Genomic DNA, 14,504 nt, shown 5'->3' on the forward strand with positions numbered 1-14,504 from the left:
GAAATCTTGTAACACGTGGTCAGAATAGCACCAGTTACACCACTAGTCTCAAAACATTTTGATACCACCTCTCATGTTCAGTCATGTAATATACACAAGTAATGTGCACCTACATTAGTGCAAGAACTGCAAATATAGAAAATGAATAGAGACCATCTGCTTTTACCCTCCAATCAAAAGGACAGTATGTAAGAATTTACACAAATAAGTTTCAGTATCAAAATTTGCATCATGAAAGTTTGCAAATGTTTTTTGTTAAACATTCATGTTCCTGTTGTTAATATTTAACAAATATGTAAAAGGCAGAAACACAAGAGTGAACAGTGAATGATGGAGATGGAGAACATTGTTAACAGACTTCCTCACAGCCAATCATGGAGGTTTGGGGTTGTTTTAAAGTAGGGAAGTTTGGAGACTTATTCCAGGTAAAAACCTAACCAAAATGGCTACCATTCCATACTTCAACTGTGCAACACCGTCAGGAATGCAGCTCACAGCTCAGTAACCCTTATGTAGAGCAAACAGTCGGCAGGAGTGTTATCTAACATGGAATGGCCTGCCCAGTCACTTGGCATGGCAAAGAATTTCAGCTGAATATTTGGAAAAATAAAACTAAAAAAAAAAAAACCAGTGTGTTAAGCTGTTATTTGAAATAAGGAAGGATTTTTCAATTTAAAAAAATGTTTAAAAGATCACACGAATATTAACCAGACACAGATTTCTATTCATCAGGATATTTAGTATGAACAGATTCATACAGCATTTGTTCAGACTTCATGGCACACATCACTATTACATTATTACACTTCAGGACAAGTGGTCAGGGGTCTGGAAAAATAACAGCCAAGAAAATATATTCCTTAAAATATATACATTTGGGTTTTCTAAGTGTGTGTGTGTGTGTGTGTGTGTAAAGAAGTACACAATCAGGTGAAAGGATTTCTCTTTGGACTGTGTTTGTTGTACAGGGAACGAACCTACAGATCGCAATGACGCACATCCTCAGTGAAAAGTGGTCTAATAGTTAAATATGACATGCTGGATGACAAACATAGAGAAGAAATATTCCTGTGGCACTTGAGATTTTTTCATTAATTACATGTACGCAAGATTAACTAATATTATTAATCACAGCGCAGTGAACTGAACCTTCCCAAAACCGGACTACCTGCTTTATATAAAACTGTATAAAGTAAAAAGCACACAGGAATGAAGACTGCTGTAAAATCTTTTCAAGATCAACTGCGAATAAAAAAAAATTCACAATGTAAATATATCCCATTTTATATTTACACCTGTATAATATATGAGAACACTGAAATACACACATTGCCTTTTAAATGATATTATATGGCGTAAGTGAGATCATAGCCCCTACTCACGGTAATTAAAGATTACAGCCAGTCCAAATAAACCAAGACCATGACAGATGTGATATTTACACCCCCTGTTATTATGGCACTGTATGAAGAAAAACAAAAAACAAAACCTCATATTTTGCTAAATAAAATGTGTTGTCAGATTATCTCTCATGTCCCAATATTGAATATTGAGATGAACAGGTATTTTTTTATTACATTTCTAATAGACTTATGTCACACTTATCAGCCATAATCACCTATAAGAGTCACATGCAGTGTTTTGAAACATTCATTCAGAATGAAGGCCAGACAAATCTGTAGTCTGGGATGTAATCAGGTTTAAAGACAAAAATAACCCTGACTTTAAACTTAATGCACTTTACCATGACAAGTCATTCCTTGATGCTGATATAATCATTTTGGTTATTACATATAATCTAAGTTCCTTTTTTTTTTTTTTGCTTTGTGTAATAGGTTTCTGTTCAAACAAAAACAGAGGACTAGGGAAATTTTAGGGGCTGCCCAATGGATTTGTTTCATCTACCCCTGAAAAACAGCAGCCTTAGAACACGGATGTTCTGCAAACTTTAACCCCAGCAGATATCTCTGAATGATGCTGTCTACTTCAGGGGTAATAAAGATGTCACACAATGTAAGTAGCTTGTGTGTACAGGAAGTTTCCAAAAAACCTTGATGGTCGATAAAAAAGATAAAAAAAAAAAAAAAGAAAGCATGCGAAAGCCTATGTTACAGCAAGACCTGCTTGTTTACAGCCTACTGAGGATTTTCTCTAAATTCCTGCAATTCACTTGCTCAAACCTTTCAACACATACAAGTTGCCTATTTACCCCTCATCATACGTGTTGTATCTGGTATGTCCTTTCCTGCCTCTCAGACCTCCCTTCTGTACAACATACTGTATGTACAACTGTCGCTCTTAGGCGTATCTCACTCTCTATCGGTGTGTATTTGCTTCGCTGTTCTAGACTCTGCCTTGCCTTGCCTTCCATTGCCTAGACTCTTGCAGTCAGTGCAAGGATCTTCGTTTAGACAGTGGTTGTCTGCAATGCAGTAGTTTTTGGCAGGCAGCTAAGAAAAATTCATAAAAAGTGAAGACCAAATTTAAAACCAGGACTGAGGAGTGAAAATGTGGAAAACTAGATCGAAGTTTTGACCTGTAAAGAAACAAATCTGCACTGGAGTTCCAGAGTTCAAACACATTATTACCAAAATACCTGCCCGTTTTATCCCAAACAGTACCAGAGGAAAAATAACCTGTCACATAGGAAGGTAGCAGGATCTCTACACCTTCTCCGAACACACCGGGTCTCACACACAGTCTCAACACTGTAATTCTTCTACCAAGACCCTTGCTAGCTGGTCAGGGTGTGTGCTTGCTGGTTGTTGCATGGGACTTGCTCTTCTCTCTGCTCTTAAGCTGACTGGGTGGAGCTCAGAGAGAAAGACGAAGAAAAAAAAACTGAGAGATGTCAGACTCTGACGAGGAAGTCCAGGCTGAGATTGGCAGGGATGTGCAGGGTCTCCAGGCTCAAAGCTGAAGGAGTGTAAGGGAAGAGCACGGGGAACGTGTGCTTGGTATCCACTAAGAGCTGGCTGTTCTCTATACGACCTTGTAGAAGATTCTGGAAATCAAAGATTGTACATAAGTCAAAAAAACTTGGGTAAACAGACTTGTGTATTATTCATTCATAATATTTCACATATCAGGAAGTGAACTGAGAATGTAAGTTTGGCACTTGTAAACTGAAACCATAACATATAACTATTTGTTCTGGTAAAGCTGCAGGTATGGGAAGTTCAACACCATCTCAATAAGCAGATTCAAGTGTTTAACAGAGCTGAAGTATCAAACACAATAAAGTCAGCTACCTTCCATGACTTTTTACATTCTAAATGTACCTGTATGTCTCTGATGAAGGACACAGTAACCCTCTCCTCAAACTCATTCAGGGGAGTGTATAGATTCAGGATCTTCACAATCTGAAGAGGAAGAAAGAACGATTTGAGCTCCTTTACCCATGAATGTGAAGTGTGAATAAATGATAATGCATGTTTAATAATGCATCTGGCTCTTACCTGTTGTGTGCTGAGAATATTACACATGGAGCAGATGGCCTTGGCATCCTGAGACGTCTTCTTTTTCACCTGTAGCAGCTGGGCAGCCTGGATGAGCGGCTCGATGGTTAACATAACTTCCTTCTGGTGAAGATTTCGTCCCCTCAACCACTCCTCCATCTGACTAATGTTGTACCTGAATCAGCAGGATACAGATCATTTTTTAATGTTATATCATTAATCATTAAAAACGATTCAGTACCTGAGCTGCATTATTATAAAATACGTGATTCAGTATCAGAGCTGTATAATGATGTGACACACGATTCAGTATCTGAGCTGCATTATAATGTAACACGTGATTTAGTACCAGAGCTGTTTAATAATGTCACACATGAGATACTCAGTACCTGAGCTGCATTATGGTGGGACACATGATTCAGTACCTGAGCTGCATTATGGTGTGACACATGATTCAGTATCTGAGCTGCATTATGGTGGGACACATGATTCAGTATCTGAGCTGCATTATGGTGGGACACATGATTCAGTATCTGAGCTGCATTATGGTGGGACACATGATTCAGTATCTGAGCTGCATTATGGTGGGACACATGATTCAGTATCTGAGCTGCATTATAATGTGACACATTGTTCAGTACCTGAGCTGCATGCCGGTGCTCCAGGAGCACATATCTTTGCGCAACAGCAGGTTGTTGAGTGAGACTGCATTGATGCAGTAAAAGAGCTGGCGCACCACTTGCTGGCTGATCTCGGGGTCCAGGCCGTGGTCGCTCATCAGTGTGTAGAACTGACTGAGCTGCTTGATCAGAGCCTCCAGAGTGTAGCCTGACGGGCCTCCACTGTCACAGTCCACACTCGAGGAGCGGTTCCTGTAGCCCAGAGGCTTCACACCAGTCAGAGTCCCGCTCTCTAGCATAGACGACACTAATGTTGGGAAAAAAGAAAAAAAAGAAGAAGAGGTCAAGTTAATTGATTCAGGTTTAACATTCAATTCAAATGGAATGCTTATTTTGTCTGATGTTTCACAACTTCTTGCACAAACCGATCATGGGCTGCAGCGTGGTCTCGGCTATTCTAATAAGCTGCTGGTAGATCTGAATGCCCAGGTCACTCAGAACCTGCCGGTACTCAGCCAAGTCAAAGTTCTTTAGGCAGTGCTCGTTCTGTTTGGATGTGTTCTGGGTCATGAATGCCTGTGGGACAAAAATCGTTCAAAGACTGAAGATCAGGCGTGGTGCTATATGGAAGAATAAATCCAGATAAATTTATCTGTAATAAATTGTAAGTGTTTTTCTTGCCTCCTCTCCGCTGTATTGTTTGAGGCAGTGCAGGAGTCGACTCGTGTTAGCCAGCCAGAATGAAGTCATCTCGAAGTCCTCACTGTTTTTCTGTAGACCAAAGCAAACAATAGACATCATCAATTACCTGTGAGCTAAAATAGGACCCAAGTCTACTTTGTTAATTAGTTACAAAAATACTGAAAATGTAATTTGTTTTTATTCTTAAAATGTAAGTCTACTTGGAAATCTGCTGTTGTAAAAGAGGAATATAATACGGGGAAATTCTGGGAAAAATAATCTACTAATCTACAGAGTGGAAACAGTAACATCGATCTGCAGCACGTCACAATGTCCTTGATTATTCTCTTAAAACTTTGCTCCCCCTAGTGTTCATTTCTCTGCATATTACCAGATCTTTTTTATTTATTTATTAATTTTATTTTTCATTGGGGAAAAAAAAAATCCCAATCATTACTCAACAAAAATTAAGTCAACAGTAGGGGTGTAAGGGTACACAAAATCGATGGATCATAACTTTTTTTTTTATTACTTTTATTTTTCATAATGCTTTCCGTAAACCAAAAGATATCATTATAATATCATGTAAACGATATGCAAATGGAATAGGAATAGGAGAGGTAGGAATTCATTTCTAGATGTTGAGTTATTAAATAGTGAAATTAAAAATTGAAAGTGGACTCAAAGTTTTTCAGGAATGGACGTATGGATGCTTCACCTTGAGAAGTTTCTTGATAGCGTTAATGGTGGAGGTGAGCAGGGAATGCACTTTCTGGTCATTGTTGATGTAGTCTGCGTGACGGATGCACATGAAGAGGATGTATGCTGGGAGACAAGGGACGGTGGCAGAAACGATCTGGGGCTTCATGTCTGAAATCAACACACACAACATGGGTAGTTTGAGACAATGCTAAAGCGCTGACAAAACTCATCACGATGCCTCACGATGCTCACCCGTGATAAGCATTCTGATCAGCAGGGCCTCGTCCTCTTTGTAGTACTCCAGCATGCCCTCAAAGTCCTTCTCCTTCCTCTGGACTGTGACCTGCCTGACCAGCTTGGGCCGATTTACTGCTGCCTGACATGCTGCACCACACACACACACACACACACACACACACACACACACACACACACACACATTATTCATCACTATTAATAGCAATCCAAAGACAAAAATACTAGTCCAAATAAAGACAAAAAAAAGATAACCTTCAAGTTCTTGAACTTTCTTGATGTAGATCTTGAGCTGCTTTTTAAGCTTCCTCTCATTTTTCTCCAGCTTCTCCATGACCTCTTTCAGGTCCTGGAATTAAAATCAAGATGCTGTTATTAAACATGGCCTGAAACCAAATGATACTTCTGTCTCTTGTCTTGTCTTAGTTCAAATTTCAATACAGAAATAAATTGAGCGCAAACATTTGCATGAACTTGAGACAAAAAAAAAAAAAAAATATATATATATATATATATCCTTAAAATAAGGTCTCGCAAGTCTAATTATACATCCACAGCATTTTCCGGATTTCCATAGCTGAAGGAAGCAGTTGTGACTAACCAGATTTTCATTGGTGAGGCGTGTGATCTCCTGCTGGACGCTGAACTCCACCAGGGCATCGGGGGACAGCGAACTAAAGTGATTGAGCATCTCCTGCTTCTTCTCCAGATCCTCCTTCATCACCTCGATTTGCGTGTGAAGAGCCTCCAGCTCATCTTGGTGCTTCCGGTTTTGCGATTGGAGCTGTGTTTCCAGCAGCCTGACACACACCCACCCACACACACTTCATTACTTGGTTGAAAAGAAAATAGGAAAATCCAAATAAATGCTGCATGCACTGAGAAGTCACGCAGATCCAGCAAAAATAGTGTTCGCTACATCACAACAATCATAAAAGAGTGACAAAAGAGATCCCAAGATGCTCATTTTCCATGCACACTACAAAAACAATGTTATGGATATTACAGTCCAGTGTGTACGTTATCTATTAAATAAAGTGAACTGAAATTAGCTAATGTTAAAGAGGAAGGAAGAAACTAGCAGAAGACCACAGCACAAAAGCACAACCTGGCTACTTGCTTTAGCCCCTGATAGGCCAGGCCAAGCTCCCCATCTTCGTTCAAATACCACCAGTCGTGTCTTATACTGGTGTCCAAGCGGAGAGAGAAGGAGGCGAGGCGAAAGCACAGTGTCAGAAAGCAGAAGAGAAGAAAGAGAGAGGGGGGGAAGCAATTGGTTATTTATAATGGTTATTTAGACAAAGAATTTTTTGTTACCGAAAGGCAAATATTTAGACATTGAGAGAAATTTGATCTGCTTTTATGTTTCTGTTTACATTTATGGCATTGGCAAAATTACATAAACTGACTTACAATTATCTCATTTAAAAAAGGGACAGCTAAGGGCCTGGCTAAAGGGCCTTAAATAGCCAGCTGGGTGGAAATTTATGATCAAAGATCCAATTATAATAACCATTGAGCTACGACTGAGTTACCACTCCCAAAATATCCCTGCAGGTAGACAATAAGGGCCAGGTAACCCCCTCTTCAAAGACCCCACCCCCAAAAAAATCACCTCAACTAAAAAAAATAAATAAAAATAAACAGATGATGAGGGGAGAAAAAAAAAAAATACACTGCCAGAATGTATAGAGGGAAGCAAAGCATTTCAGAAATATTCCTATATTCCATCCATCATTGCCATGAATGATGTAAAAAAGGACACCGAGCAGTCTGTCATTTCTGACTAGTTACTGTAGCTCTAGTCTTTCATGTGACAGTTACCCAGGAGCCAAGAAGCACTTCTGATGAAGTGTGAACCAGTTTTCGGTACTAGAAGCATTTGTTTTTCATTTGAGTCCATCCAGGGTGCACGGCTTAAACACTATATAATTAATCCCTTAACTAAATCATGTACATGGTATTTCCTCTCAACATAATCAATCCAGTGGACTGTGGTGTAGTAAATAATGTTAAAATGACATGTACGTGAGGAAATACAAAATCTATTGCTAAATCTTTTATACCTATATGCCTTTGACAAAGAGCCCATCCTTATTAGGGAAATATATAGCACAATTATCATACACGTGGGTTCTTTTTTTTTTTTTTTTTTTTTACAAAGAAATGGCAAACATGGAGAGAATATTTTGTAATAAAGTTACACTTTGACAGAAATGTTCCTCTGTATATAAAGACTTTTAGGAGATCCTGTATTTACAGGCCATGCAATTTCATACTAATAAACAAGGCCTTAATGAGGGACCTGCAGCCGCATACAGTTCATACTGTACTAAAACTGTGAAGCAGAGACCTCTTTTTAGTACTGATTATCTACAAATTCATTACAGTACACATAATAGCCACGTTCTGTCGCAATTAACCAAATAATAAAGTAGAAAAGAAGAAATATCTTAATCACCTCTTGGATTCACTGAGACCCTGGTAAGCCTGTAAAACCTCCTCCTTCTCCACAGGCTTTTTGTTGCTGTCCCATTCAATGTCGGTGGAGTTCTGGAAGGAGAGAATGGCGATTAAATAAGTGTCTGTACCATTTATAAGAAAATGCTGTTAAGGATAATTAGAATACTAAAATACAGCCTTACAAAAATAAAAGCCTTGATCAATTAACACGTTCTTCTTTCTTTTTCTTTTTTTAAACAATGTGACAATGTGTATAATGCACTCAAGAAATAGAAATAGTGTAGAAGATTAAAGGTGGTCCATGTACAAATTATTCTTGACCTTAGATGCAGCATATGCATTGTCTGACACTTATTGTACAATTTTCCACAGTCCCTACAATAAACTGGATTGAACAATAACTTGGATCAAATGTTTATTATCTGGTCTTTACTACGTAAGAAGTTCAATGTGATGCTCTTTGCAGGCATGCTACAGGAAAATGTGATTGGTCAGTTGCAATGTCAATTTATTGGCCTTATCTTATTTCGAAAGTGGCTCTTGGTGGTGTTTAGTCATGGAAGAGATCAGGATTGTATTAACAAGTTAAGCAAAAAACACAAATGTGAAGAAGAACTATAAATGAGGGGGAAGAAAATGTGGACGACCAGATGCCACATAGTGCAGAATCTGATATTGTGGGTCCTATTTATTACTGACATAAGCCGTATACTCGACAATGAGTGTCAGTACATCTGCTCTTATCACCAACAAGTCCATAAATTTGTGCAATCTTGCAATCAGTGATGAAATGAATCATACACTACATAAGCCTCACAAAACCGTTTTGCACTCCAGGCCAACTTAAACTGCAAAAGAAATTGGTCTGGCTATTCAAATCTTTCACTCATTATGTCTTTGTGAATAATAATAATATTGTGACAGTTTACTGGAAAATCTTTAGGCTCTAATTAAATTGAGGTTTGGATTAAAGCCATTCAATTCTAGCAAAACTAAAATAAATAAAACTCTAATATCGCTGGTTTGGCTTCACAGACGCGTTGGGAACAATTGTGTTATTCCGGTATGGACATAAAAAAAAAAAGTTCTCAAATCTGTATAAAAGTTAGCAAATTGCCCCTTTGCAATTTTACAATGACTTTGCTGACTACACAAAATCTTATCATGTTTAAAGAAATATGCCTAAGGAAAGGATAAACGCTCTCTGGGATGTGATGCCCTCATAACCCACACACTAAACATGAAAGCTGACGTGAGCTGTGCAATGTCGCTGTAGTGATGAGACACAAGTCTTAGCACTGCTGCTTCTCTCCTCTCTATAGGGAATTTCATTACTGGGCTCCTGATGGTAGGATAATGAACTGCATAATCCCCTGAGAGCTGAGTGACTGGACGTTGATTAAGTATGCGAAATATCGAAGTGGTCACTGCAATCAGAATGGACCCTGTGGTGCTCAAGTGATTTATCAAACTCCATGCCAACAGATGAATGCAGAGTTTAGAGAGGAATGTGTACAGGGGGGAAGAAAAAAAAAATTTCAATTAAACAGGAGTACACAATTTTCACAGACTTCAAATCCTATAAACTATTGACCAGACTGGAATGAACGGCTTTCTAGAAACTCAGACATTGTTTGTTGAAAAATTCATAAATGTGTTCAAAAATGTATATTCTTAAATATCAAATATAATCCGTTATTCAAAAAATGTGAAGCAAGTTAGAAAATCCCCAAAGATTTTGAAAAACATCATTTACTTGCCAGTATTTCCAGAAATAATGGTCATTTCTTTAATTTCTTCATGATATAATTCTTTCATGATATAAGGATTTCTATTAGGAAAAAAGCTATACATGTATTAATGTAACTGCCTATGACATCGCATTACAGAAATAAAGTAAACAAGCAAATGAACCTAGAAGAAACAGCCTATATAAACCCGACGTTTTGCTAAGAATTTGTTTGACACTGAGGACAAAGATCAGTTCAAAGTTTCCACAACTGATCCTTTAAAATTGTATAGAATTGAAAACCTCCTCACGTGGTCATCAACGATCTGATTCAGAGGAGCAAAACTACATCCCGAATAACACTTCAGAAATAATTCCATGCTTTTCAGACTCACGATGTGATTGGTGTTTTCTGAAGGCTTGGTGGTGCTGACGATCTGCGTTTTTAGCAGAAGAACCTCCTCTTTGCGTACGTCCAGCTCCTCGTTGGCTGCTTTGAGTTGATTGAGCAGAACATTGTAGCTGTCTTGCAATTCGTTCGATGAGCAGTTCTCGGAGGCTCGCTCAACCAGAGACTTCCTCAGTTCGTTCAAGTCGTTTTTCAGCTTCTTGTTCTCAGACTCGAGTTCTTGCCTCTGCACATTTAATAAAAAAAATAAAATAAATAAAAACAGAAGAATTACTTATGGCATACTGTGAAATATTGGTTCGTATACAGTATATAGGTGTGAAAATTTGTGAAAGAAAAGCACCATTGTTAGTATGATGATAGATTTCTGACATAAAAAGCGAAAGGTTGAAACTTTGTAGGTAAACTTGTAAATTATAAACAGAAAAACAACCTGAAGTTTCACAGCATTCTAGCTGCGGAGTATCTTTATTCACTTTGACAACTGAAATCGGATTCAGTTTGTTATAAATGCTTGTATAGCCCTTAAGTCAAAATTGAGAACGTCACATTTCTCTAACACTGCAAGCATGGTCTAAATGTAGATTTTATAATATTATCAGTGGAAAAATACACATTAGTTCATACCACAGCCCTTCCGATACACACTTCTTGAAACGAGCCTGAAGCCCTGTTCAGCCTGGATGAGGGGGTGGGCTAATGTCATTTTCTGAGCTTTTAGTCTCATCTAAATCAGTCATGTTTATCTTATTCACATGAGAATGTAAATGTTTTACATATTTACTACATTGCAAAAAATTATACATTTTAGCAAGTGCAAATATCTTAAATGTTGTCAACCAAATTAAATTGTCTTGTTTTATTGGCAGACATTGTTGCTTGTTTAAAGCATTTCTGACTAAAAAGAACTAAAAACTTTTCAATAGAATAAAACAAGCATTTGAGCACTACAGAAAAAATGTCACATCTTCAATGTTCAATGTGAACAGTTCAGACAAAAATTAAATGGGAAAAATTTAATTCTAATAAATAATTCTTGTATCTAAAATGCATGTTTTGCATCCTCACATTCTCTATTCACCACTGCTACATAAGGAAGTTTAAGCAGTAACCCACTGTTCTAATCCAAGGAAACAAAAGTCAAATAAATACCAAGGACCAAAAAAAAAAAAACCTTGAGACCCTCCTCTTGGTACAGATGATGTTCTGTGATGCCCTTTTATCCATTTATATCCCCAACAATGAACACTGAAGTAGGGTTGCAAAAGGGTGGAATATTTCCAGGTAAATTTCCCAAACATATTTCCAGAAACTTTCAATGAGAACTTTGGAAACTTACTAGGAATTTATGAGAATGTATGCAGATTTACAGGAATGAATTAAAAAAGTTGGAGAAATGTATATAAACTGTACCACATACAAACATAAAAACATTTTGTCTGGTAATAAGCTGACATGCATACAAACTAATACAGATTTTAAAAAAAAATGACATTTCTGACTTTGATTTAATTGTTCGTATAACTTTGTTGCACGATAGCTTACACACAGCACAAGGAAGCTTTAAACAGATATTTATACTTGCCAAATTTGACATTTTTTGACATTATTTTGTGAGCAGAAATCAACAAATAATCTGTGTTATAGTTTGGAGGATTACACGGTGCATGTAGGGGGTAAGACCTCAGGTGCGCAGGATAGACATTTTACTGAAACCACATTAAACCTGGTCGTTTTAACCAAGAATATCCTGCAAGACTTTTTTTTTTTCCAACAACATTTAAGTCCCATGGAAAGTCTTCCAGTCTTGAATTTTCCTGGAATTTTGCAACCCTAGTCAGAAACCACATCAAGTCTGTATGAGACACTGAACAACTCAAGACACTTCAAAAAGAGTGTGTAATTTACACATGCAATGCTTTAGCTATTTGCTTGTACTGCATCTTAGTCTGTAGCACCAGGGGCAAATCTTAAGGCAACCTCAGACACCAAACTTGACAGGGTCTTCCACTTAAAAGTGGTCTAAATAACTGCCCAGCTCATATTTTGACAAGGCAACGAGTGCACTTTAATGCTGTGATAAAACCATTCTGACTTTTATCCTTTTCTAATTCAGTACTCTGATTTGGTTACACCTGTCCAATCAATCCCTGTTTGATTTTGTCATTTTTGGCCGTCATTTTCAGTGCCAATTAAAGGATTTTGCTCTCACGTTGAAAGTCTTTACTACAACTATTTGAGCCAAATAAAAAAAAAAAATTAGCTTGACGTCTTTTACTGCACTTGCACTCACCCACAGTCTGATCGGGAGCAGAGTCAGCAGCACCAGCGCAGCCAAAATGCAGCACAAATCGATGAACACCAGCACAGACATGTTGAATGGCTGTCAGTCTAAAAGAACGATGTGTGTGTCTGTGTGTGCAAACCTTAAGACTGTTGTATGCCAGATCTGCGTTTGTGTCTGCCTCTGACGTTGAAATCTTCGAATCAATCGCCTGAGAGATCAGAGAAGACAAAAAAAAAAAACTATAAACATGTTTACAGTGATAAGACAAGAGATGCGTGTCCTGTTAGGAAATCTATCGGTATGATAAAATACTGTCCAAGGTTCAAAGATAAACAAATCACTGTTACCTTGTATAGCAATATGTACACAATATACCTGAGGACAGCGTGGAGCAGGGTGCTAGGCAGAGAAATCGATCAGATAGAAGAGATAATCCTAACGTAGTCGATCATTAAAGACATGGTTGGTGGCAAAATTTTTTTATTCTATTATGTAAAAACCAGCACTGTAAATCTACTCAAAAATGTACTGTTTATTTAGGGGAATATAAAATACATACAGTGCAAAAGAAATTGTAATAATTATATAATAGGAGACTTGTTTTTGGCTTGTAGGTGATATCAGATCATAAGTGATCAAAAGAGTCACATCTCAATCAGATACATTTTATCAAATTTATATCAATAATTTTATTATATTTTATCAAATATGGCATGCAGATTATTACATGAGAAACTACAAAATCTGCAGAATATTGCAAATTACCTGAACATGGCTAAATTTTAATAAGCAAAAGTACTTCACATAAATTACACCAAATTACATTTATTATGCTCAGTTCATGATCTATAATTGCAGGTGGACGAAGTATTTGTTAAAGTACATGGTACTTTAAAGTAGAGATACATGAGGTCAAATATAACTTCAATAAAACTGCTGCCATTAAACTTTCACTTGAGTAAAAGTACAAAGGCATTTGCCTTTAAATGTATTTAAGTATCCAAAGTATTAGGATTTATTAGGGCTATAATGTTCCTATTATCATTTTTGTCACAAGACAGTTTATGTGCAAAGACTCTAATGTTAGTCTTAGCACACCAATCTATTAATAGAATGATTTTTATTACAATTAATGATTAATTTCTATTCAAATGATCAGAGCGTGCACTCTAAACTGATTGGTGGCTTGCTGTGTGTTTGACCAGTTAAGTTTTTATCCACTCATAAATAAAAAGGAACGACCGATTACGCAAAATGTAGTTGAGTAATAAGTAAGATATCTGACTTTGACATGTTGTCGAGTTTAAACATAAAACTCCCCTCAAATGGAAATACTTCAGTAGAAAAATTAGTAAAAAAAACCAAAAAAAAAAACGATCATATTTTCCAGACTATAAGCCGCTACTTTTTTCCCCACTCTTTGAACCCCGCGGCTTAAACAAAGAACCGGCTAATTTATGGATTTTTCCTGGGTTTTTCCCAGTTTCAAGCCAAAAAACTGAGCCCCATAACATTAGACCAATGAAATTGCGGAACGGGTTCAGGTGAACCAATGAAACTCTTTATATTAAATCGCGCGCGCTCCCACTGAATCGGGCCACACCACATCATAAATATGGATGATGTTCCTCTGACGTTTGACCTGCCGCTCACTCGGACTGTCAACAGGAAATGCGAATCATTCGTCACGCTGAAAACAACCGGGCATGAAAAAACGCACTTCACCTGTGTTCTGAGCTGCACGGCATCGGGAGAAAAGCTTCACCGATGGTGATTTTTAAACGCACGACGATGCCAAAAGAAAAACTCCTGAGAGAAATTGTTGTGAAAGGAAGGAGGAAGACAGTGAACGATGACTTTCTTTGTAGGCTACTGTTTAAATACAAGTCACAGACACTGT

The 14,504-nt window shown here is 37.5% G+C and overlaps 1 protein-coding gene across 3 annotated transcripts in view; it reads right to left on the reverse strand.

Moving 5' to 3' along the window:
- Nucleotides 1–718: 718 nt before the first annotated feature.
- myo5b (myosin VB) overlaps nt 719–14,504 on the reverse strand; it is a 69,279-nt gene continuing 55,493 nt past the window's right edge. For 2 of the 3 annotated variants that reach the window (XM_046867221.1, XM_046867222.1), the window contains exons 27-39: nt 12,744–12,812; nt 10,304–10,543; nt 8,178–8,269; nt 6,318–6,516; nt 5,972–6,065; nt 5,714–5,845; nt 5,478–5,629; nt 4,760–4,849; nt 4,504–4,654; nt 4,100–4,385; nt 3,459–3,633; nt 3,282–3,362; nt 719–3,004 (exon numbers count right to left, since the gene is read on the reverse strand). In XM_046867221.1, coding sequence (XP_046723177.1) covers nt 2,852–3,004; nt 3,282–3,362; nt 3,459–3,633; nt 4,100–4,385; nt 4,504–4,654; nt 4,760–4,849; nt 5,478–5,629; nt 5,714–5,845; nt 5,972–6,065; nt 6,318–6,516; nt 8,178–8,269; nt 10,304–10,543; nt 12,744–12,812 — 1,914 coding nt within the window. In that variant the 3' untranslated portion in view covers nt 719–2,851. Of the gene's footprint in view, nt 3,005–3,281; nt 3,363–3,458; nt 3,634–4,099; nt 4,386–4,503; nt 4,655–4,759; nt 4,850–5,477; nt 5,630–5,713; nt 5,846–5,971; nt 6,066–6,317; nt 6,517–6,824; nt 6,903–8,177; nt 8,270–10,303; nt 10,544–12,743; nt 12,813–14,504 lie in introns of all 3 variants that reach the window. The other variant, XM_046867223.1, reaches the window with a different exon arrangement.

The sequence above is a fragment of the Silurus meridionalis genome, chromosome 15 (genome assembly GCF_014805685.1).
Source record: "Silurus meridionalis isolate SWU-2019-XX chromosome 15, ASM1480568v1, whole genome shotgun sequence".
NCBI lineage: Eukaryota > Metazoa > Chordata > Actinopteri > Siluriformes > Siluridae > Silurus > Silurus meridionalis.